Source organism: Neomonachus schauinslandi, chromosome 4, assembly GCF_002201575.2.
Source record: "Neomonachus schauinslandi chromosome 4, ASM220157v2, whole genome shotgun sequence".
NCBI lineage: Eukaryota > Metazoa > Chordata > Mammalia > Carnivora > Phocidae > Neomonachus > Neomonachus schauinslandi.
In genome coordinates this window covers 91,051,253-91,074,911 of record NC_058406.1, presented here as the reverse complement: position 1 = coordinate 91,074,911, position 23,659 = coordinate 91,051,253, and the positions used below count along the sequence as shown (strand labels likewise).

Genomic DNA, 23,659 nt, shown 5'->3' with positions numbered 1-23,659 from the left:
CCTTCCTTCCTTCCTTCCTTCCTTCCTTCCTTCCTTCCTTCCTTCCTTCCTTCTTCCCTTCCTTCCACAGCAACAACTTCATTTCCTTGGCCTCTCTTTAATTTTTCGGCCCCTTTCTCCGCGAATGGATTTCCTGTAATTTCAGACTACATATGAGGTGAAATCCTCTTCGACCAGTTTATTTACCAGCGTGAGTCCTGGGTGTTTCCCCCAGGTCTCCAAACACACATTGGCCCTCCATGCATGCCCATCCCTTCTCCCAACCCCTGCACCATGAACCGTCCATCGCTGCCATAGAACTGTGCCAGCTCATACAGGCACACCGAAAAGACATGTGGTTTTACCTATGAGCTGGCTCTGCAGACATGGAAAGTTATGTCTGGAGGGGTGGAATGCTACAGCACATAAAACTGATACACGCAGAGCACTTCCTTAATTTACAGTTCTTTTTTATGCGGGATGAGAGAAAGCGACTGTAATTTTGCTACTAATACAGTTCTCCATATTTATCTTAGAGATGTGAGGGTTCATCTTCACATTTCTTGTGGCCCTAACCTTGGAAAACTCTTTTAGATTTCAGGTTTATGATCAGACAAGAGCCCAAGTCGCGCGCCTCGCTGGAAACACCCAGGAGTTTCACTCCCGCAGAGTCTCCCAGGGACCACGAGAAGAAAGCTCCATTTTGAGTCATTCACCTTAGAAGAATCATTTCGGGAACGGAAAGGGAAACCCACAGGTCTGTTTCTGGAAAAATGGAACTGCGAAAGGGCAGGAGAAAACGAAAGCAGAGGCACGGCGGACGCCGCGGGAGCCCGGGAAGGCGCGGGAGCCCGCAGGGCAGGGCGCGGTCATCCGACGCGAGGCAGCCATCGGGGGCCCGGTGGGACCCAAGCGGCCCGCGAGTGGCAGCGGCGGGTTCGGAGCAGCCAGCACCCGGCCGCCTGTCCGGCCGCCCGCCCGTCGGGCCATCTGTCTTCGCGGACCCCGAGGAGCCGCGCTCTCCGCTAGCGCGTTTCCTCCGCCCGCCGCCTCCGGCTCGGCTCCCGGCCAGTCTGGCCGCGCGGCGGACAACCTATGGGCTGCTGTCAGTTTACCAGGCCTCAAGTTCACGGGCACCGCGTCCGTTCCGCCCGCATGCGCCCCGGCCGCGGTGCTGGAGTCCGAGGCCCCGGCTGGAGAGAAGAACGCGCCGCGCGGCCTGGGGCTCCATCTTCGGGGCTCCCCGGCGATCCGGGAAGAAACCAAGCGCCTGTTCCCTTTGATCTGGTTTTATAGAGATTTGATGTGGACATTAAACTTTGAATGCTTTTATCTATTTCAATCTCTCTCATTCCCATTTTGGGAGGGAATTCCTGGGCCCGCGGCAAACAATCTCCGCGGGCGGGACGGGGGCACCGGGATCAGCAGGTCCGGAGGCACGAGGGTGCGGGGTGGGGGAGCAGGGGGAGGCGACGCTGGGCGCAGCCCCTACCCACAGCCTCACGCAACTCCGGCTCGCCTGGCGTACCCCCACCCCTAGCCCGCTCGCGCGCCCGGCCGCTCTCCACCAGGCGGGCGCGGGAGGCTGGCGCGCGGTGCAAGCGAGGCGGACAGACCAGGGCTCCGGGGGGCGCAGGGCGCGGAGCTGCCGAGGGACTGGGGCGCCGGCGTCGCGCCTCGGTCCTCCCTTCGCAGCCCCCAAACCCAAGCCGAGAGACTGAATTACTTTCAGGTGTGGACCACTTAATAAAATAAATCTTCCGGGGCAGGAGGCAAGTTTCCAGGGGCCCAACTCGTATCAGCAGACTTCACATTCAGAAAGAGAGGCTTCCCTAAAATCCTTTAGGGTTTTTGCAGAGCAGGGGGAAAGGAGGTTCAGAAACACAGGATGTCTCCTCCTGGGCTGATACTGTCCTGAACTTGGGGAGGGGGGATCCAGGGAGGTGCTCTCTTTGTCTCTTTCCCATCGCTCCTTGAGCTCTTGCTCTGTCTGTTCTTGGTACTTAGGAACGGAATCAACCATCTTGGAATCAAATCACTGTTAAACCCGCCAGAGCCCCCCAGCACAGCGGGGAGACCCAGTGGAAGCAGAAAGCTGTCTCTCCTTCCTCTCCCTCACTTCTTTCTCTCTCCTTTTCTCCTTTGTCTCCATCATCCATTGCCCAACAGTTCTCTTGATCTGAGATTTCCAAATCCAGTTTTGCAACACTCCAGGGAAACTCCAATTATCTCTAGGGCTTCGTGAAATGCTCAAAACGAAATAAACTTCAATTAACTTTAATTACTTAACTGCAGGTTACGGACCCCTAGTTGGGCAGGAGAAGCCGAGGAGGATGTTGGGGAATCAAGCAAACCATCCCAGGGTGTCACCACTCTCTTGAAGTTGAGGAATTCCAGCTTCAAAAACTTCAGGGCTCGGGAAAGAATCCTGGACTCAGGCGAAGAAAAGCAAGTTCCCAAGAGGTCAGGGCCTTAGTTTAGTAAGGTTTGGGGCCAGGGAAGGCTCTCTCTGACGGAAGGGGGCCTCCTTCCCCCACCCTCTTGCCAACCATCTCCACCTAGGCCTTTGGAGGAGGAAGGGAGCGCATTTCTCCCGCACTCTAATTCACCTACAATTCTGCCCTAAGGTCCAGTTGACCCTGGACTCAGCGGGTCCTTGACTGTTTGAATTCAGACCACAACAGAAGTTTTGCATGAACTTTCCAGGAACTGGGGCTGATGTAAATATGCTATCTGTCACGGTTCTGTTCTTGTAGAAGAGTTACTCACCCAGAAGTCTCAGAGACCCCCTCACTCCTCACACCACCGGCTCCAGAAAACTGCCCTTCTCCTGAGCTCAGGGATGGGAGCCCCAAGAGGTGACCAGACGGTTGTGACGGAGGGCAACTCATTCTCCCGGTGTCTGACGGGAGCCCACATGTTTCCCTTACAAAGAACAAATCTGCCCCATTAAAGCATTATTCCGTTGGGGAAAACACGGAGGTGATATTGGAAACATGCTGGGCCCACTGCAAGAGCCACCGGAAGGGGAGGCAGGTCTTCTCGCACAGCCAGTGAAGGCCAGTGGGCGAAACTAATCCTGCCACGTCCACCCGCACTTGGCCAGGCAGATGGAGGGAGGGATTATTGACCAAAACATCTGCAGGGAGTGAGCCTGTGGGGCTGGTGGTGTAGTCACAGACAGAGCATCTGGGGACAGACAGGGGAAGAAGGTGCTGGTGACTTGGGGGGGCAGCTGGGGGGACATGGGCGGCTGCCTGGGCTTGGGGCCCTACTGGAGAGTCCACTTCCCAGAGCCTGAACTTTATAGCAAATAACTCCATGGTCTGAGCCCCAGCAACACTGCTGATCTAAATAGCTTATTAACAAATGGAAAATATATAAACATAACAATTGCCTCTAAGAAAAAATTTATTAAACACCCCCCCATGTTATTTGCAAAATAAATAGCTGAGAACATATGGGTGAGGGGGGATGTGGCTGTGTCCTAATTAGCTATATGCTCTTGGCAAAGCTTCCCTCTCTAGGCCTCCCTTGCCTCGTTTTTAAATGAAGATGACAGCCTAGATCCGTGGTGCTTGAGCTGAAGACGCCATCAGTAGCGCCCAGAAAAAAAAAAGTCAAATCAGTGTGCTGGGCCGCACCCCCAAGACTTTCTGGCTTCATAGGTCTGAGGTAGGGCCAATCATTTGCCTTTCTAGCAAGTTCCCTGATGCCGCGCTGCTGCTGGGCTGAGGACCATCCTTTGAGCACCTTCGGACTAGGTGAGGTTTAGGTGATGCCCATCCTGATCTAGCATTCTATCTCCACGCCCCTGTCCTTCCCCCTCACCCCCTGGAGTGTTTGGAACCAAATACGAGAGTCTTGATGTTTCTATACCCAAGCTTGTACCCTCTGTCATCGGTACAGAATAAATCCTTCAACTGGCCAATGTGGGCTGATCGGCCTGCCCCCTGAGGGATTCCTGACCCCTCGGCGCATGTATTCCAGTCTGAATTAACCCCAGCTGGCTGCCTGCGGGGCCTCAATCTCCCCACGGTGGCTAACACTGGTTTCCCTTTGTACCAAGCAGGGCTGGGCCTGGTCCTAACTAAATCCCAAGCAGGCCTGTTGTGTGGAGGGCTGCCTTCAGAGGGGCTGGCAGGAGCCCAGGGTACAGCTCCCGGCCCTTCCATATAGCCTGGTGTCTGCCAAACACTTGCCCCAACACACACACACACACACACACGCACACGCACGCACACACTTCAGCACACGCGGAACCCGCGGTCGTCAGGAGAGCTAGTTTTACTTTGATGTACCTCTCACTGCACATTTGTTTTAGCTCCTCTCCTGGAGCCCCGGCCTTATTTATCTTCTTGGCATGGGTTCTTAGAATACTTCCATTCAGGCAGCAGCAAAATCACTCAGCTCCACTGTTTTATGAAGTTTATCAAACAGCAAAATATCCGGTCTCTTTGTCCAATGGGTCTGGTGTGAATGTGCCTACAGAGCTGCTTTTCCCCAGACGTCCCGGGGTCTGTGTGTGGTTACAGACACCCTCCCCTGTACGGACCCCGCCAAATCCAGGGCTTGCCTGTTTCGGCTGCAAGGGGCCCCCAAAGCAGACGCAGGGCTTTGAGGCTTCTTCCAAAGAGGGAGACCAGCCACACACACTCCACACATGCACACACCATGTTCACACCCCACCAACAGAGCCTCAGACTCCCACGGCAGACGCACCCAGACCCCTGGCCTGGCACAGCACCCCCAGCCCCAAGGGCAGGAGCTGCTTCTAAAATCCTCACTGTCATCTCAGTCCCAAAGTTTGGGACCTCTCTGTAGAGAGCCACCTTCCCTGAAGCCGGGGGCTTGGGCTCTCCGCTCCCACTTAAAGGGACCAAGTGTTTCATAATCTTCACGGATTGACTCAGAACAGCTGCGGGCCTGGTCTTCTCCACTGTCCTCTACCCGGCGCCCAAAGCATCCCGCTCCTTCGCCAGGAATCATGCCCACCCCAGGACTGGGCTCTCTACCTCTCTACCTCTGGCCCCAGCAGAGGCCTCCCTGCCAGGGCCCACACTCTCTGAGGGCCAGGACAGCCAGCCTCCAGACCCATTCGCACTCAGCACCTGGTGTGCCTGGTGCTGTCACCAGGAGGGCAGCGATCACAGGATTCCAGAGCCTGGCAAGTCCACGGGGAGCCTGCCTCCCTCTGCCCCCAAAGTCCAGAGAGTAGCCTTCACTTTGCCGTCGACAATGTGTAGGGAGGACAGGACCCCCTTCCGGATGGACGTCTGCCTCAGAGGTTCCAGATGTCCCCTGAAGACATATCCCTGTGCCCTGTCTCGGCAGCAGCCATTCTCCGGGCGGCTGGTCATCCACACGCCACACCCCGCCCCCCCAACCATGGCAATAAGTCACTTCTTCCCACTAAATACCTCTTCCCTCCGGCCATCCCTCTTCATCCCCTCGGCCACACCCCAGTTCAGGCCTTAGTCACCTCATGCCAGGACCACTTTCTTACATGCTGTGTCCCCTTGTCCTATGTGCCCCTGCTCCCTTGGGCAAGTGACTGACTTCTCCGTGCCCTAGTTTTCTCAGCTGTAAAACGGAGATAGTGGTACTTGCCTCGTAAGAAGATTAGAATTCAGTAAGACAGTGTACTTAAAGAGCCCGGCCCATAGTAACTGCTCAAGAAATATTAGGTATCATCATTACTATTATTTTTCTGCTCACGCCACCAAAATTCTCTTCCCAAAGCACAGCTCTCCTTCTCCTGCTAAATAACAACCTACTACTACTAACATTCCAAACACTTAGTAAGGGCCAGGCCTCCTGCAAGGGCTTCTCACTACTCCCCAGTGGCTCCCATTATCTAAAAGAAAGAAGGCTCCATTTTCCACACCTGCCACATTCTGGTCCTGCCCAGCCCGTCTCTGTCACACCTGCTACTCCTTCAGACAACCCTCTGCTGGAGGCAGCCACGCACCCCGTGCTCAGAAGCACCGTGTCTGCTTGACCTGGGCTCAGCAACTCCTCTCCATCTGTCTGGATCCTTCATATTTTCTCAGGCTGCAGCCCAGAAATCTCCAGGGACTCTCTGCACGGGGGAATGGCCCTTTGCTTTGGTCCCCAGGGCTGTGCAGCTGGGAGTCCAGCGATGGGTGCTGATATGCTCGCGACCGCACAGTGGTTTTCTTCTCTACCTGGAAGTGACTCGGAGTACACCGCGCCTCCCTGCTTATGTCTGTTCCTCCGCAAGGGCAACCCAGTCTCACACTTAGCGAACATCCTCGAATTCCTGGGTAATTGTTCATGTGTCCAAATCTCATCTCCCCAGAAGAAAAAAAAAATCTAGTGAGAAGGATCCACCCAGAATTTGGAGTAGGGGTGCATTTTTAGCCCCTCATCTCCCGATTCTGCCCAGCATGGTCTCTGCCCACCCCCCAAACCCCCCAGGGCTCAGATCCACTGAACAGCAGGAGGGAAAGTGCAGCCCTTGTCGGTCTGAGAAGACTCAAGGCAGCACAGCGCCGCTGGAGATGGCGCAAGCTGATTAGGCCACCTGCCTGGGGGTCCCTCCTGGTTCCACCATTTAGGAAGTATATGACACCTTGGACAACTGACTTCATTCTCTGAGTTCTGTATTATCAACTGGGAAGTAGAAATGACAGCATCTACCTCCTGGGTGGGTTATATGCAATTTTTAAAAGTACAGTGCCTGGTTCAGACCCAACTCAGAGTGGGCTCTCAACACTGCCCCCCGCTCCCGATCGCTCAATTCCAGGTCTAAGGCCGGGGTTCCCCTTGCTAAGCTGACAGCAATGCAAATAGGATATTCTAGTACCTGCTCAGGGAAAAGGTGCGCCTGCTTCCTTCCTTCACCCACATGAACGAAGAGCCCCGGAGGAGCCCTGAGATCAGCTCGCTGTACTGAGGGAGCCCCTAGGAGTCTGTGTGCTGTGGCTGCTGACCACATAGGGCACACCTTGTCCCCACTTCCATATCAGTCTCCCTCAGGACAGGCAGTGAGTGGGGCTCTCACTGCCCACTGGGCTTTGCCACTTGCCTGCCGGGCTCCTCATCCTGTCCCTTCAGGGCCTCTTCTTAACTCTTCAATGTAGCCAGTCTTTCTGAGCCAACACGTGGCCTTCGAGCCTCCCCACGGAGTCAGGCAGCTCGAGCGTGAATCCCAGCCGCACTCCGCAGCCGTGTGATCCGGGCAGTTTCCTGAGCCAGTCTGGCGTTGCCAGCCTCCACAGTGGCTCCGCACTGGTGGCATCCTCTCCGACGATCAATCAGAACCAATCAGAACTGTGTGGCCAATCCAATATGGCCGAATCGTGCGTGCGTGCGTGCGTTCCAATGCTGGGTCATAAAAGACACTGCACCTTGCACCTGGGTCTCTCAGATCGTTCGCTGTGGGGGAAGCCAGCGGCCAGGCTGTGAGGACATCCAAGCAGCCAGGTGGAGAGGCCCCCCAAGGGGAGGAACTGGGGCCTCCCATCAACAGCCAACACCAACCTGCCAACTATGACAGTGAGCCACCTTGGAAATCCATCCTGCATGCCACACCAAGCCTCAAAGCCCTGCAGCCCAGCCCAGATCTGACTTGGGGTCATGGGACACCCCAAGACAGACCACTCAGTCAAGCTGCTCCTGAATCCCTGACCCGTAGTCACCGACTACTGTTGTTCTAAGCCCACCAAGTTTTGGGGTGATTTGCTATACAGTATTAGATAACTGACACACAGACCAATCTCCTTTTCTTCATTTGTTAAAATGGGAATATTAACGTCAGCTGTGTAACAACGTGAAGACGAGATGAGATGGCGTTTGCCTGGCACACTATATGTTCTCTGTGAGCGGTGGACATTATTATTACCCGGCCCACTACCTCTCCTTCCCAGGTGACTCCAGAGGAGGCCAGGCAGAGGCCCTTTGACCCTTGTCATTTGCTTTTCTCCCAGTCCCTCATAAAGTTCAGACTCGGTCTTGGCTCTCTCTCTCTCTCTTCCTCCAGCACAGGAGCAGACCCTGGACTAGAGTGGACGTCTCTGTGACATGGTGGTAAGCTCCTTCCAGAACTCTGGGGTGGGTCCCACTCACATCTCTAAGGGTGTTCAATGGTGTATGTTTGCATTTCCTTTGAAGGGCCCCAGATGTGCTAATTACATACTTGTTAGCCCCGTAAAAACAACAAATCTGGAATCTACACTCTGGAACCAATGGATTTCCTGCTGAAATGAGTTCAAGAGGTGCCCCGGCCAGCATTCCCTGTAAGAGCCAAAGCTCTGCTACGGAGGGGTCTCACGGATCGCCACGCTTAGCCTGCCGCACACAGCTCCTCTGCTCTCCACCAACTCTCCAACGTCAGGGTGCCCAGCAGCTAGACATGTTGTTCTGCTTCTTCTCTGCTTCTTCTCTGCAGGCTTTCTTACTACCTGCCTGCTAGGTATGGGTCATGTGCCCCCCTAAAGTCAGGGACTTCTGGGCCCTGGGGCTTGCTCCCTCTCATCTCCCACTTGCAGATCTGGTGCATGAAGCTGGGCTTGGCGGATGCGGTGCATGGTGCATGGTGCACGGATGGATGCCTGTGAAATCTTGATTCGGGTGGACTCCTCCGCCTCTGTCTCTCTTCCTCCCACTTCAGCCCGGACTCTTCCTGCTCCAGCCCCAGCAATTCAACAAATCCACGTTCCCCAAACGTGGCTTCCTCTTTCCCACCTCTGGGCTGTTCTCTCTGGATGCTCTCTCGCCTGCCCCCTCCACACCCCCTTCCCCTGTTAAGCCCCGCTCAACTTCCTACCTGGAAGTGTTCCATGACCAGCTGCCCCCAGCCCAAGGCTGGGACAGGTGCCCATCTCATGGCCACCACGGCCCCTGTGCTTCCTGCCAGCACAACACAGCCTGTGATCTAAGTGCCCATTGCCCTGTGTCTCCCCTGCCAGCCTGGAAAAGCCCTGGGAGTAAGGCTTCTGTCCTCGGACTCAGTCCTCACCGTGCAGCCCCACTGTCTGGCACATGGCAGGCACTCAATACATGTTTGATGAATAAACGAATGGACCACATTAATTGATCAGAGTATTAGAATTGCCAAGAAGTCCAAACCTGCCTCCTTCTGTTTTACACCAAGAATGAGTTCACCAGAAACTCTCCCACAAAATGACTTCTGCTGGTCTGCGTTGGCATTTGCCTCAGAACCCGTTTACCTTCACACAAAGGCAGTAAGACAGGCATCAGGCCAGACCAGGCACTCAGGGACACATCCCAGACACAGCCCCACCTCGCTGTTCACTGCCCCCATCCCAGCCCAACCCCAGGGTGGTGGGCAGAGAGCGTAAGCAGAGAAATATAGGTTCAGGGTGGAGGCAGGCTCAAGAAACATCTGTCTAAACACTGTTTTGTTCATTCCATCAAAGCTGAACTACAAAATCATTCCTCTCGCTTTCCAGGGGAGAAATTGAGGTACGGACAGGTTGAGTGGCTGTCCCAAGGAAACAGATCAAATTAACAGAAGCGAAAAAATAGCTCCCTAATGTCTCAGAAATTTCACCCCAAAGCCCAGACTGCAGCTTGGATTGTCAGCCCAGGATTCTGGGTCTCCACAGCACAAAGCTCCCCGCCCCCTTCTTTCTTTCTTTTAAATATCATGGGTGAGGAGGAAGCACTGGATCTGAAGGTTTATTTACCATTCCTTAGCCTGACCTTCCAGGAAGAATGTCACTAATGAGAAACAATCTCCTTGGGCTCCCAAACCCAGAATTTTCATAGGGATCAATTTAGGATTTCAGAGTCTAAACAGGACAAGGGCAATACCAACTCTCTTCCCTTCGAGAAAAAAAAAAAAAAAAAAGCAGCTGAGTCTTTCCTGGCTGGAAAAGTTTTGTATATGTCAGATCTGAGGTGACATCTTTCCCGTTGTTCCGACCCCTTGCGGCAAAAGGGAGGGGCCTTCGCCGTCCTGTGGTGTAGGCTGAGGGAAGTCAAAAATGAAAGAAAGTAGGAGTTGGGGCTGCTTCCCTGATTCTAGAACCAACCTCACAGGTGAGGCTGAGATGCCAGGAACTCTGCTCTCGAGACCAGAGTCCACCCTAATTCACATCCCAGTGCTGATTTTGTCATGGTGGAGGAGACATTTCCACTCCAGCAAAGCGTCTGCTCCCCCAAGGCAGGAGGCATGCTTAGTACCTCAGTGCTGGTACACTGTGCCTGTCACGTAGTAGGTCCTCCTAGTGAATGAATGAATGAATGAATGAATGAATGAATGAATGAAGCAATTGGCTGGTGCAAAACAGTTGCCTAGATACAGCCCAGTTAGTACCATTTTTATTTTAAAAGTTTTTCTCAGCAGGTGGGAAGTTAGTTGTTGTTGTTGTTTAAGGTTTTTCATGATAGGACCTAGAATGATCTGGATCATCGCATCAGTTCATCTCACTTACTCCATGGATAATACAGCAGTGACAAACACTATTGCGATGCAAGTGATTATCAAACAGCACACACGGTGAATTTGCAAATTCTCTTAAGACTCTGCCCCATATCTGGCTGCGTCAGTGCGTCGTGAAACCTCTCAGGTGTTCGCCGCTCTGTTTCATTTGGTCGCAGCTTAGCAGAAACCACCCTCCGCCTACTGTCCCAGCCACCCCAGCATGAGGTACAGCGTGTCTCAATAAACTGCCACTCCTTGGGGCGCCTGGGTGGCTCAGTCGTTAAGCGTCTGCCTTCAGCTCAGGTCATGATCCCAGGGTCCTGGGATCAAGCCCCGCATCGGGCTCCCTGCTCGGCGGGAAGCCTGCTTCTCCCTCTCCCACTCCCCCTGCTTGTGTTCCCTCTCTCGCTGTGTCTCTCTCTGTCAAATAAATAAATAAAGTCTTTTTAAAAAATAAAAATAAAAATAAAATAAATAAACTGTCACTCCGCCATCAGGAGTGCAGCAGTGTGGCTCCACCTTGGACCACCTCTGGCCCTAGTCCACTTTGGCCTCAACTTCCTTTTCAGGGAGAAGTCCCAACCTTCCTCTGGGAACACGAGGGCGTGCGTTGGATGATTTCAGCTTTGTCAAGTTAGCCGAAGAAGAAGAACTGAGGGACGCTCAGTGTCAGGCAGGGAACCACGGATCTGGGCATAAATTCTGGTTCTGCCACGACGTGGCCGTGTCCACCGTGGACGAGTGGCTCCCTTCTGTGGCCTCACTCTCTTCTCTATAAAGTGGGGATAATAGTTGTGCCTACTTCGTGGAGTTGGGAGGATTAAATAAACGCTTGTCTATAGGATACGTTAGATAGTGGCTGGTACACTGTAAGAAGTATTAGCTATTGTTTTTATCTGTAAAATGAGGGCCCCTGTGGTACTCCGGGATCTCTCAGCTCTCCTAAGGGAAAACCTGGACAACCTAAGAGTGCCAATTTGTGTGTTTTCTACGCACCTCTGCCCCATCAAACTCTCCCCATATCCCATACAGATAAAGAGTTTGCACTAGTGGTTTAAAAGGGAAACAGGAAAGCGTACCCTGTGTCGCGTTATCCTGGGAAAAAAGCCACCCAGAGGGCAACTCTATCTATCCATCCGATCTGAATGTAAGCTGGGGTTTTCTCCAGCCTCAGTTCAACTGACAGCATGGAAACTGGTTCTGGTCAGAGAGTAGTGAGGAATGGCAGGAGGAGCTTCTGGGCTTGGGCAGGGCTATGGGTTGGTCCCTAGGTCTCTCTGATCAGCCCCAGCCTCTAGCCCATTCAGTCCCCGGAGTCAGGAACTTTCTGCCAATTGCCATCTCTGGATACCATAATAGTAATAATAATCTCATGAACTAACACAGTATATCACATCCATCAAAACATAAGTGCTTCTCCAACATCCTTTGTCCGCGTGCACAGCCCATTTTTACGATGAGGACACTGAGGCTGAGAAAGACATCACCTGAGGCAAAACACTTGGCATTTAAGCCCGGCTGCCTTGTTTAAACTGTTGGTGATGTTTTTCCTGCATCCTCCATGCATCTCTCACAGTAAGCTGCCCGATTCCTTTGTGGAACAGAAGCGGCGTCCTGAGTTGACATTGACATCCTCCTGAAGAGTCAACAATATCCACAGCCTTAGCCCAATAACTATAAAAAAAACCTTACTAATGAGCAAAAGGGATCATTGCAAATTGATTGCCCAGAGCTGCGATCCACTGGATCCTAGAGAATGGATCCCCCCCCTCCCCACCATGAGGCCAGAGAGGAAAGCTTAATTCTGAGCTGAACCTCCCTCTTGGCTGGAAATCCCAGCCCCAGGTGCTCCCACCTCACTAGCCCAGTCTGCAGTCTGTGATTAGGGGCCCTAATGGCCATAATACCTCCAATGTGGTGTTTAAACCAATAAGGCTTCAGAGAAATTACGGTATGTTTAATAATGGCTTAATGACTACTTGTGAGATGCAAGGCTTCTGGTTCCTGTTTGGCCTTGATTTACAGCCCAACTCTGGCTGAGGACAGCCAAGAAACCCCCTCTAAGCCCCCAGCGGAAGAGGGAGGTGTTCACACCAGGCCTCTTGGATTCCTTTAAAAATTGAGAATTCAAATGAAATACAAATGATGTTTGACTCCCCATCCCTCTCACTAGTCTCTGGAGGCACTGAAAATAAAAAGCAGTGTAACCCAGACTTGGGGACTCCTCAATCCACAGAAGGGAGCAGGGTCCCAGGGCACTCAGGAATTTCTTCCCGGATCTTAGGGTGGGGGCTGTTTCTCTTCTCAGAAATTCCAAGCCACCTCCCTAGTCCTATGCTTCCTTTTGGCTGGGGAGAGTCAACTCCTAGGAGATGCCACCCTACCCTCATCTCCCTGCAAAATAGCAGGCCTGGGGCAGCAGAGCCCTGAGGTCTGGGCTGCAGCCAGCCTCTCTCCAGTGGATCCCCATGCACTCCCAGATCATTTGAAAGGTATTCACTCCACACCTGCTGTTCAAACCTCAAACCCTCTATGTATCCCTCCACCTGCTCCAAAGACAGCCTCTGCCCGACCCTGTTCAGTCCTGAGCTGTCCCTGCAAGTCTCCCTGAACCTTCTGGTTCTGCCTCTGCTTCTCAAACCCACCAGGAATACACAGAAAGGCTCCAAGGATTGCCTTGGTCCAGACTCCAGAGTCAGATGAAGACACCAGTGACAGTTCAAGGTCCCACAGCTAATTAATGATAGTGCCCAGGCCCAAACTTCCCAGCCCCCATTCCCGGATTAGAGCTGTTTCCACACACCTCTTCCCACACACCTCTTCCCAAGGACTCCTGTCCCAGTGAGGAACAAGGGATCTGCAAGGGAGGTGTTTTTGCAGAGGCAACGTTTTTCCAGTTCCCAGCCAAGAGTTAGGTAAAGGCCCAGCCCAGCCCCTCCCCCACCCCGCCCTTAGCCCAGGCTTATGTCGGGAGACCAGGCCTAAGAGTGTTTGTTGGGCGTGCCTCACGCCTCTAGGGGCGAGAACCTCCAGGCTGGATGTCAGGCCCAAGGGTGCTGCTCTGAGCAAGGGACTCACCAAGATGGGCAGACAAAAGGGACCCTGCCGTCGAGAGAAGGTGGTTTCCTCCCTCTGCTCGAACCGCCTCTGATACGCGGCCTGGGGTGAATCAGGGGCTCCCGGGCTCCGAGGGGTTAACCCGCGCGGGGCCGCACGTGACGTGGATGGTTCCAGCATTAAGTCAGAGGCGCGGCCCCCTCCCCTGCCCCCCGCCCCCCGCGGCGCGCGCCGCTCCCGGGGGCTCCGCGCCCCCGCGCCCAGGTCCCTCCCCCTTGGCGGGCGCTCACAGGCCGCACGGGCAGCGCGAGCCCCGGAGCCCCGGCGGCCTGTGCGCCGGGAGCCGGCATGGACCCCGAGCGCTGCGCGCTTTTCGGCGTGGGGCCCGAGCCCGGTCCCTACGCGGCCGTGGGGGACGAGCCACCCGGCTCCCAGGGGACCCCCGCCGGCGCGCCTCACCTGCACCCCGCGCCGCCCCGCGGCCCCCGCCTGACCCGTTTTCCGGCCTGCGGGCCCTTGGAGCCCTACCTCCCAGAGCCGGCCAAGCCGCCCGCCAAGTACCTGCAGGACCTCGGGCCCGGCCCGGCGCTCAACGGCAGCCACTTCTACGAGGGCCCCGCGGAAGGTAACGCGCGGCGCGGGCGTAGCGCGCAGCCCCGACCCGCTCTCCTTCCCTTCCCCGGCCCGCCCGGGCCTCCCTGCTTCCCTCGCCCGCTCGCCCAGCTCTCCACTTTTAGACCCTCTAGCCCTTCGCCACGGCTCCCTCAGAAGCCCCACCGGCGCTGGCCCAGGCCGGCGAAGCCCTCGCCCCGCGGGAGGCAGAGCCCTCCGTGCCTCCCGGGACGGGAACGGGAGGCGGGAGGTCGCGCGAGGGTGGAGCGGCGACGGCGACGGCCCCGGGCCCAGTGAAGCCCGAAGGCGACCGGAGGCGGGAAGGAGAAATCATGCTTGGCCGGAGTTGGCCTGGAGCTGCCACTGACCCAGAAGCCCGGACCGGGCCCAGGGCCCCGGGCGCCACGCGGAGCCCTCGGTCCCGATGCGGGGAGAGAAGCGCGGCTTTTGTGTGTGGCGCCGGTTCGGGGCCCTGAGCTTGGGCCCCGACATCGAGTGGCCCAGCAGGACTCAGCCGAGGGCTGCGGCCTGGCCTCCGCCGGCTTCTCCGCCCCCCCCCCCCCCAGGCCCAGCCTCCGTGGGGAAGGCGCTGCCTGCGCGTTAGGCATTCGGCGGCGCGGCCGCGGCCAGTACCCTAGTACCGGGGCCGTTCTCAATACGGAATAACTGTGTTCTTATTTCTCAGACTAACCTGGCCTCCCCGTCGTTATGCACGGTGATGGCCGCCCTTCTCGCAGTCTTGGCTTCCTCGCACTGGATCGTCTCGGCTGGGGCCGTGGAGAGCACCCCGGGCGGGCGTATCCCCTAGGCACCTCGGGCTACTGGGCCGGTGCCCCATGCGCCAAGGCCAGTTGGACCGCGCCATCTCCGGAGAACGCGCCTGAACGCCGGGGCCTGCCACACGGGCCCGCAGCCCTGCCGCCGCCCACTGCACCGGCTGACCTGCAGGAGTCTGGGCGCCCGCCCCATCTGCGCTGCCACATCCCGCACCTTAGGCCCAGGACTGGATCCTCTGAGATCGGCCCCAACCCGCCTCCACCCACTGGCGCCTCCCCGGCCTCCACCGAGCGGCCAGGCAGCTCGGGCCTTCGCCCAGGGCGGTGGGAATGTGTCGGGGAGGGCGGGGAGGTGTGTGGGGGTCAGCGGAGGAAATGAGCGAGTCCGCGGAGCTTCGTGTCTGTGCCCTTTGAAAGAGGCTCTCCTGATAAAAACCACAGTTGGGACTTAATGAAAAGCAGTTGGCCTGGCTCCTCTGATCCCCGCCAGACGGCGGCGGCCGCGCAGCCACATGAGCACCGCCGGGGACAGGTACCCGCGCTGGCTGGGCGCGCCGCGTCGGGCGGGACCCACCCCTCGGGCCCGCGTCCTGCTGGGCGCGCGGGATCCGCACGCACCGCGGGGCCGCCAGGAGGGGCACACTGCGGAGAGCGCTGGGGCAGAACGAGCGGCGGGGCGTGGAGGGACCCGTCGACGGCGAGGGTGTCAGCAACGAAATGCGTAAAAGTAAAACCGAAGAGTGTTAACCACCAAAAAGAAGGAAAAGGAAAATGAACAAAACAACGGAGGAGAGAGACGAGGAGAGGTAGACGAAAGTCGGCAAGCAGGGCAGAACGTCAATAAACAAACGGAGAACGAACAGAAGAACCAGGAAAAAAGCGGCGCAGGATCAAACGATCGAACGAAGCGGGTAAATGGAGAAGGAGGGAAAGGACGAAGAAGAGTAGAAGCAGGGAAAAAAATGAAAGGAAAAAAGGGACATCCTAACAGAGCAGAAAGCAGCAAAATCAAGTGGGAGAGGAAAATTAACGATTCAAGTTGAGCAGAGGACCGACCAAACGAAAAACAGGAGCAGCGGGTGCCAGCGGAGCCTGGGACGCCGGCCGCCTCTCGCCTCGCGGGTGCCCAGGGCCGCAACTCGGCGGGCGCGGGCCGCTTGCGTCCCTGCGGCGGAGCGGGGCTGCTGGGGAGGAACGGCCCCGGGGGACTCGGGCCACGCAGTCTACGAGGTGGGAAGTGGCGGCAAAGGGGGAACCCGCCTTATTTCCCTGCTTCTAACTTGACGGGCTCCGAGCGTTTCCAGTTCAAACCAGTGAGCGTGCAGCTGCGCCCCATCTGCGGCGCGATCTCGCCGAGGCCGGGCAGTCCCGCGCTGGAGAGCCTGGCGCGCTTCTCCCGCTCTTTGCGGCGCCCTTGGCCGAGAGCGCCCAGCCCTGCCCTGGGCCCCGGCCGCGTCCTGGCGGTGCAGCGCGGCTGCTCAGAGGGCCGGAGAAGTGCCGGGCCCGTCCTTCCCGCTCCGCTCCGCCGCGGGCTGCCCGGTCCGCTCCCCGGCTTGGCTCTCTGACCTGGGAATGCGCCCGTCGCCTCGGAGGCCCAGAGCGGAGCACCGAAGGCCGCGCTCACCGGACCGGCCGCAGACCTCGTGAAGGATTCCAAGTCAGCGGCCCCCCGCCGGCTGAGGCGTCTAGGCCAAAGCCGGAAACTCTAGGGAGAGCACCAAGGCCCCGCTGGGGTCCCGCGCACGGCGTTTATGCACACGACGGCTTCAGCCGGAGCTGCGGAGCTGCGAAAGCCCAGGCCTCTGCGAGCTCTGCGCATCGCGTGGGAAACCGCGCGGAGGCCGAAAACCGGGGGGTGGGCCCGGCGGCCTCAGTGGACGCTAGCTGAGAGGGCAGTGGGGCTCCCGGTTGGCGTCCGGAGCGAGCGGTAGGGCTCCCGAGCCGCTAGCGGGGGGGGGGGGGGGGGGCTCTGGCGGCCCCAGGGTGCGGGCGAGCAGCGGGGCGTGGGAGCCGGTCAGGGACCGAGCACCGTGGCCGCCTCAGAGGTTTTTGTCCTGGCTCCTGTCTTTCTGGCCCGCCGGACCTCTGCTGTGGAGCTGCAGTTGTGCGGGCTGTGGACCCCCTGGTGCTGAGCCCCAGGATTCCAATCTCTACCACGAACACTCCCCCTTAACCACCCAGTGTCCCCACCGGGTGCAAGTGACCCCCAAACACAGCCTGCATACACCTGGAAAGTGCTCGGGGCCTCCCAGTGCACCCTACTGTTTACAAGCTCAGACTCAAACTTGGGGCTGCCTTTCTTTTTTTTTTTTTTTTTTTCTTTTTTTTAAAGATTTTATTTATTTATTTGAGTGAGAGAGAATGAGAGACAGAGAGCATGAGAGGGAGGAGGGTCAGAGGGAGAAACAGACTCCCCGCCGAGCAGGGAGCCCGATGTGGGACTCGATCCCGGGACTCCAGGATCATGACCTGAGCCGAAGGCAGTCGCTTAACCAACTGAGCCACCCAGGCGCCCTGGGGCTGCCTTTCCTTCCTTTCCTTGACTGCTGCCCTTCGCTGACCCCACCTCCCCTCTTTTCTCCACTGTGCCTTGCTCTTCCGGAGACATTCTAGGAGGTGTGCCCCTGTCCCCCCAAAGAGGGGGATGCGGGCTTCTCCCCGGAGTCCTTCAGGTAGATGGAGGTTTCAGGGCCATGGCGATGAGGAGGAGACAAGTACCCCGGTCCCCTGGGAGGGCTGTAGACTGGGCAGGCGAGGGGGGCCAGCGGAGGCCAGCAGCCTTTTCTGGGTGGCTATTCCGAAAAGTCCTGCTGTGCTTTTATCTCTTACTCTGGTCGCTCAGAGCCCAGAGCTAGTCACTTCCTCTGGGCAGATCCTGTTTGGACAGACACTGAGGGCCCAAGAGCCAGATGAGCAAAGCCTCAGAACTTTGGAGGGCCCTCTGTAGTGATGTCAATGCTCCCCTCATCCCCATCCCTGAGCCACCCTCACCCTTTTTTGCCTCGAGTCCAGGAGGACCTCCCTTTGAACCCAGAACTCCAAGACCACCCCCTCAAACCTGCTAGATGTGGGGAGTCCCCTTCCAGTCTCCCACTCCCCCTGACCATTTTCAGTTATTTGGCTCAGCTTCCATGAGTCCTTCTCCCTAAGCTGCTGCCCATGGAACTACCTCTAGAACCAAAACACGTGGGCCAAGAATGGAAGTCAGTGGCTGGCGCACTTTCTCCTCGATGCTCCGCCCGAGCTGTGAGCTTGGTGCCCGAGGGCAGGTCCCCTGACTCTGCCAGGCCGTGGAGCTTCCTGCACAGCCTGGGTGGTCCTGGGAGGTCCCTGACCACCTTCCAGCTGGGGGGGACCTTGCCCGACTTGTCCTCCATAATGCAGACAGGGACTCTTCAGAGCCAGAGCCCGAGAATCCCATCTCCCTGGTCCCATGCTTCCCTGATGATAGCTGTGATCCTGACACCGAGTCCCAAGGAGGAAACAGCCTCCTGGTGCCAGCCTGCTGGGCCTCCAGGGGCCTAGGCCCCTGCTGGGGATGGGCCAGGGCAAGGGCCAGGCTGCATGAGTCAGTGGGGTGTCTTTGTGGCAGGGCTCCTGCTGTCCCAGTGGACTCTTGGAGATTTCATGGCAGTGCCGCTGGGGGCCTCGCCAGAGGAGAGGGCGGAGCAATCGGGGTGACCTATTTTTCACCATGACCGGGTTGTGGCAGGGCTCCCCCAAGCCTGCCGAGTGAGGGTTAGCGTGTCAGAGTGGGGCTGCTGGGAACTGTGCCCAGCTGCAGTCAGGTCCTCCCTCCTTGCTTGCTCATCATGGGCAGTGGGGGGGCCATTGGAAACTGCCGAGGAGGGAGGGGGCAGTCCATGGCCAGAGTGATGGGGTTGGGAGCTGGGTCCTCTTTCGACACTGGTCCCCCAAGCCCTGACTCTCCTCTGCAGATAGCCGACCTTCTGCTCTCTAATGCTGGAGCTCAAGTCTTGGGCCCAAACATCACAATTTTCGGAGGAATGAGACAATCTTTTTTTGGACGCTTCTTTGCCCCATCTTGCCCTTCACGCCCCAGGGCTGGGGGATTTGACATTGCCCTGAGATTTGGGGTCCAAAGAATGAGGCACAGCCAGACAAGCCAAAGGGGATCTGAGTGTCCCTGTCTGTCCCCTGCCTGGACCTGGGACCAGAGGCAGGGGCATGAGGACCTGGGAACCACGTTCCCTCCCCCCACCGCCAACAGCCAGGGCCAAGGAGGCACTTCCTGGCAGGGGCGGGAGACGTCCACCACCCCCTGCTCACCCCCTCCTCCCGCCTCCGCCCAGGCCCTGCCATGGCGCCAACCCTGGCACCCCCACACCCTGTGGGACGCACCACCACAAAGCGCTTCCCCGAAATGAACCCTCGTCTGGCCCCAGCAGATCCGCCCAGACCACAGAGCACATGGTTCCCCAGGGCCCCCTCCCCAGCTGGAGGCTCAGCAAGCAGGCCTCCGAATGCCAGGCTCCCATGGAGGGTGGCTGCTGGGACGAGGGAAGAGAAAGGAAGGGGGAGGCGGGGACTGAAGCGTCAAACGTCCTGCCCCCTCCCCCAGTCCACCCACAAAACCCCCTGGTTCGGTTTCCATCCTCCTTTTTGTGTTTTCCATTGCAGCCGAGGAGAAGGCCTCCAAAGCTGCCAGCTTCCCCCAGCTGCCCTTGGACTGCCGAGGGGGGCCCAGAGACGGGCCCTCTAACTTGCAAGACTCCCCAGGCCCTTGTCTGGCCAGCCTGCGTGTCCCACTGTCCCCGGGACTGCCTGATTCCATGGAGTTGGCCAAGAACAAGAGCAAGAAGCGCCGTAACCGCACGACCTTCAGCACGTTCCAGCTGGAAGAGCTGGAGAGAGTCTTCCAGAAAACCCACTACCCTGATGTGTATGCCCGGGAGCAGCTGGCTCTGCGAACGGACCTCACCGAGGCCCGGGTACAGGTGAGGGCACCCCGGGCGTGGGCCTCTCTGGCTGCCTCTCCCACCCTGACCACGGGCCAGGCCATGGAAGGGCCGGGAGAGGTGGGTGCTGGTGCCACGGACAGCCGCCTTTCCCAGGTGCCTGCCCTCGGCTCCCCTCCATGCCCAGCTCCGCTGCCACCACGGGCCTGCAGCCCAAGTGCCTCATGGGGGTGGTGGCCTCTGGGAGTCCAAAGACCTACCTGTCTGAGAGTCCTTGCTCTGCCACTTCTAGCTGACCAGGTGACTTGGGGCATGTCCTTGGATCTCTCAGTCTCGCTTTTCCTACCTAGGATGGTCTTTGAGGATCACAGATGTGACAGCCTTTCGGAAGCAGTGAAATGCTGAACACATCGGGCTACTCCCGAGGTAGCTGCCCAGAACAGGAGGGTCCCCACTGCGGGGGGGGGGGGGGGAGAGACGGTCTGAGACCCAGTGATGCTCAAAGCCATCCCGAGCCAGCGACTGTCAGGCCCGCCAGCTCCCAGACCCCAGCCGGGAGAGCCTGGCCAGGGGCCCTTCCCAACCCAACCAACTCTCCCCAGCAGAGATCAGGCCGCAGGGCTTCCTGGGTAGGCTGTGGCCAGCTTCAGGTAGGGGTTGGGGGTGAAGGGACGGAGGGATGCTGAGAACGGGGGAAAGGGAAAAGGGAAGTCCACGTCCAAGACATGTCGGAAGTGAGAAAGAACATGAAGGTGGCAAGCGGAGGGTGGGGATGGGGAAGGAGGCTTCAGTAAAAGCCTGGCCCAAGAGGAAGATGGTGGTTGTTTGCCTTGCTTTGACTTTGAACTGGCATGAGGCACAACAGGCTCCCTGAGGCCAAGTAGGAGGCACTGGGAGAGGGGTGGGATTTGGGCTTCTCAGGACAGGTGAGGAGGTGACTTCTAGACAGAGGAGATTCTCTTTCCCACCACAGAGGAGACCTAATAGGGACAGAGCTCATACATAGCACACCCTGTATGGGGCCTCCCTCTGGCCGAATATGGGGCCTGGCAGGCCAGTCCACGAAGAGGCCAGCTGCCTTCTAGCAGAGAAAGCCCTACAGCTGGATTCAGCGTAGGACCAGAGGGGCTTAGGCTGTTTCCCCTTCTCTTCTGGGTCCTCCTGCTTTCATTTTCCTCCCAGGCAGCACCCAAAACACACTTCTAGGACTGTCCTCCCAGGGCGCCCCAGGACCTGGGCCAGCAGGGTAAGAGACCGAGCATTCACAACAGTCCCAGAGTCCATGAGCCACGGAAGTCCGGAACATCAAGTCTCCGGACCCTCTGCGAGCCTCTGGATAGTCGTGGCCATGGAACTGCCTTGGAGAGGCGGAGCACAGCCCCCCACTCCTCTCCCAGGCCTTTTCAACGCCGAAGGGGTGCAGGGGTGGCCACAAGGCTCTTTTCTCTGACAGGAATGTGACAGCCACCCGCAGGCCCTACCCCATGGAGAGCAGTAAGCCACCACACAGAACAGTGCAGAGGGCAAGGCCCAAGTGCAGGCGGAAGTCTACAGTGGGCGCTGCAGAGACAACCAGGGATGACGGGGAGGAATGCCCGGTGAAGCAGTCCAGACTCCTTCATCTACCCGAGGGGGAGGGAGGATAGAGAAGGAAAGGCCCAGCAGCTGGGCAGGTGGGATGGTCCGTCCCTGACCTTGCCCCAGGGCTGCTCTGGGATCTCTGCATCTGGGGCTTAGGGGGCTCGGGGTCTGCCAAGCTCCTTAACTGTCGTGGCTTCACCTGTCTGAGCGGTAGGAATGGCCACCATGGGGGCGTGTGTGAGGGGCCGAGGTGGGGTTCCTTTCACACACACACACACAACTTCTTTTGTCATGGCTCCCAGCTAGATCCCTGGAAACAAGGGGATGGTTTGGTTTGGTTTGGTTTTGATATTGCCAACATCTAGCCCAGAGCCTGACACAGAAATGTTTATTAAATGACAGAAATACAAAACACATGCACTGGTACCATAAATGTAACAGCCGCAGGGCCTCCGCCAAGTGACAGATTCGGCGCAGATAGGTACACAGATGCGCACGACACAGGGAGGCCACCCTCACCTGCCGGGAGCTCCCAAGTGAGTGGGAGACACAGATTACAAAAGGGACAATGGTAATAGGGTGTGGTGAGTACGAGAGAGATGCCAGCGCATCACCCAGGCCAGCGGCAACATATGCGTGTGTGTCAGGGTGAGGCGGTAAGTCGAGGCAGGGGAAGGCTGAGGCGAGGCAGGGAGTCACAAGGTAGCGGATGTGTTCAGAGGCAAGTTGGCTTGAGAGGCAAGTAGGAAGAATCAAGCCATACTGCCTGGCTGGGGGTGAGGCTGTGGAGAAGGGCAGGCCTCAGTGCCCAGGGGCCTTCTTAAGGAGCTGGGCTCTGACCTGAGGCTGGGAGGCAGGGAGCCCGGGAGCGGAGATGAGGCAGGGGGGCTAGAGGTCTGTGCCCTGGTACACCTAGCCAGTGCCCAGAGCCTCTGCGGCCACAGATCCCATGACACCCTTAGTGGACAGGTGGGCTGGAGAACCAAGAGAGTGACTCAGCCTGGTGACTGGGGGGTGAGGGGTGGCCCAAGGGACCAAGAAGCCCCCCCCGCCCCCCGGTTCCCCTGGCCCGGAGAATAGGGATTTACAGGCTGCTGCAGCTCAAGCTCCTCCAGCCAGAGCCAGCTCCCCATCCTGCAGGACACCTCCACCCACTCTCTCCCCAGGGGGCTCTATTCCTCAGGGCCGCTTTGTCACTCCCTCAGCCTCTCCCCTCGTTCCCCAGGTCTGGTTCCAGAACCGCAGAGCGAAGTGGCGGAAGCGCGAGCGCTATGGGAAGATCCAGGAGGGGCGGAACCCCTTCACATCTGCCTATGACATCTCTGTGCTGCCCCGAGCAGACAGCCACCTGCAGGTGAGACCCCAGCTGGCCCTGCGTCAGGGCCTGGCCACATCCCCCAGGGTAGCGTGGGCCCCAGGGAGACCTGAAGCAGCGTTAGGACTCTGCGGGACCATGGGTAAATCACTTCTCCTCTGCAAAGTGAGGCTCCTCCTGTCTCGTGAATGAGGCATGCCGAACAGCTGGTACTGAAGCAAACCGCATTTGGAGGTGCAGTGGCAGGGGGCTCTGGAGACGCCATTTCAAGTGTCGGGGGTCGGCGGGAGCAGATTCTAGACCTGGGCCAAATGGAGGTTTCCTGCTAAGTTTCCAGAGCCCTAAGGGCAAAGACAGAACCCCCAGGTAAGGGAGGCAGCCCCTGGGCTATTGATTCATGGGCCTTCTTTTCTGTGTCTCTTTTCAGCTGCAGAACTCCCTGTGGCCCAGTCCAGGGTCCGGGAGCCCCCCCGGCCCCTGCCTCGTGTCTCCAGAGGGCATGCCCTCCCCGTGCATGTCTCCATACTCCCACTCTCATGGGAATGTGGCTGGCTTCATGGGGGTGCCAGCCTCCCCTGGAGCCCACCCTGGCATCTACTCCATCCATGGCTTCTCCCCTGCCCTGGGGGGCCACAGCTTTGAGCCTACCCCAGATGGCGACTATAAGTCTCCAAGCCTCATCTCGCTCAGGGTGAAGTCCAAGGAGCCACCCAGCCTACTGAACTGGACCACGTGATCGGTTGCGTGGACATGCAGACTAAGCTGCCCACCCCCCTCTTCTGTTCCCAGCTGCTCCCACCCCACCCCAGCCTGGATGCCAGAGAGGGCACACCTCTGCCTCCAAGCCCCAGTCGGTTCCCGGAGGCCCAGGCAGAGCAGCTGGGATCCTCAGCCTCCCGCAGGGAACAAGCTAGAGTTTTTTTTTTCCTCTTAAAATAAGGTGGGGCTGCCCAGGACAAAGGGGGCTGCAAAGCAGGTAGGACTCTTCCTACCACACACTGGGTCC

The 23,659-nt window shown here is 57.9% G+C and overlaps 1 protein-coding gene across 1 annotated transcript; it reads left to right on the top strand.

Annotated features, from left to right (window-relative positions):
• The first annotated feature begins 13,798 nt into the window (after positions 1–13,798).
• Positions 13,799–23,436, top strand: ALX3 (ALX homeobox 3). Its single transcript, XM_021690227.1, has 4 exons — positions 13,799–14,075; positions 19,480–19,796; positions 22,564–22,692; positions 23,081–23,436. The coding sequence occupies exons 1-4, from the start codon at positions 13,799–13,801 to the stop codon at positions 23,387–23,389; spliced, it is 1,032 nt and encodes a 343-aa protein (XP_021545902.1). The 3' UTR covers positions 23,390–23,436.
• The last annotated feature ends 223 nt before the right edge of the window (positions 23,437–23,659 follow it).

Bases quoted from the DNA above. Each gene is read 5' to 3' on its own strand.
- ALX3 (XM_021690227.1), top strand. From the start codon at position 13,799: ATGGACCCCGAGCGCTGCGCGCTTTTCGGCGTGGGGCCCGAGCCCGGT. The intron at 14,076-19,479 runs GTAACGCGCGGC...TTTCCATTGCAG, and splicing joins CTACGAGGGCCCCGCGGAAG to CCGAGGAGAAGGCCTCCAAA. The intron at 19,797-22,563 runs GTGAGGGCACCC...CTCGTTCCCCAG, and splicing joins TCACCGAGGCCCGGGTACAG to GTCTGGTTCCAGAACCGCAG.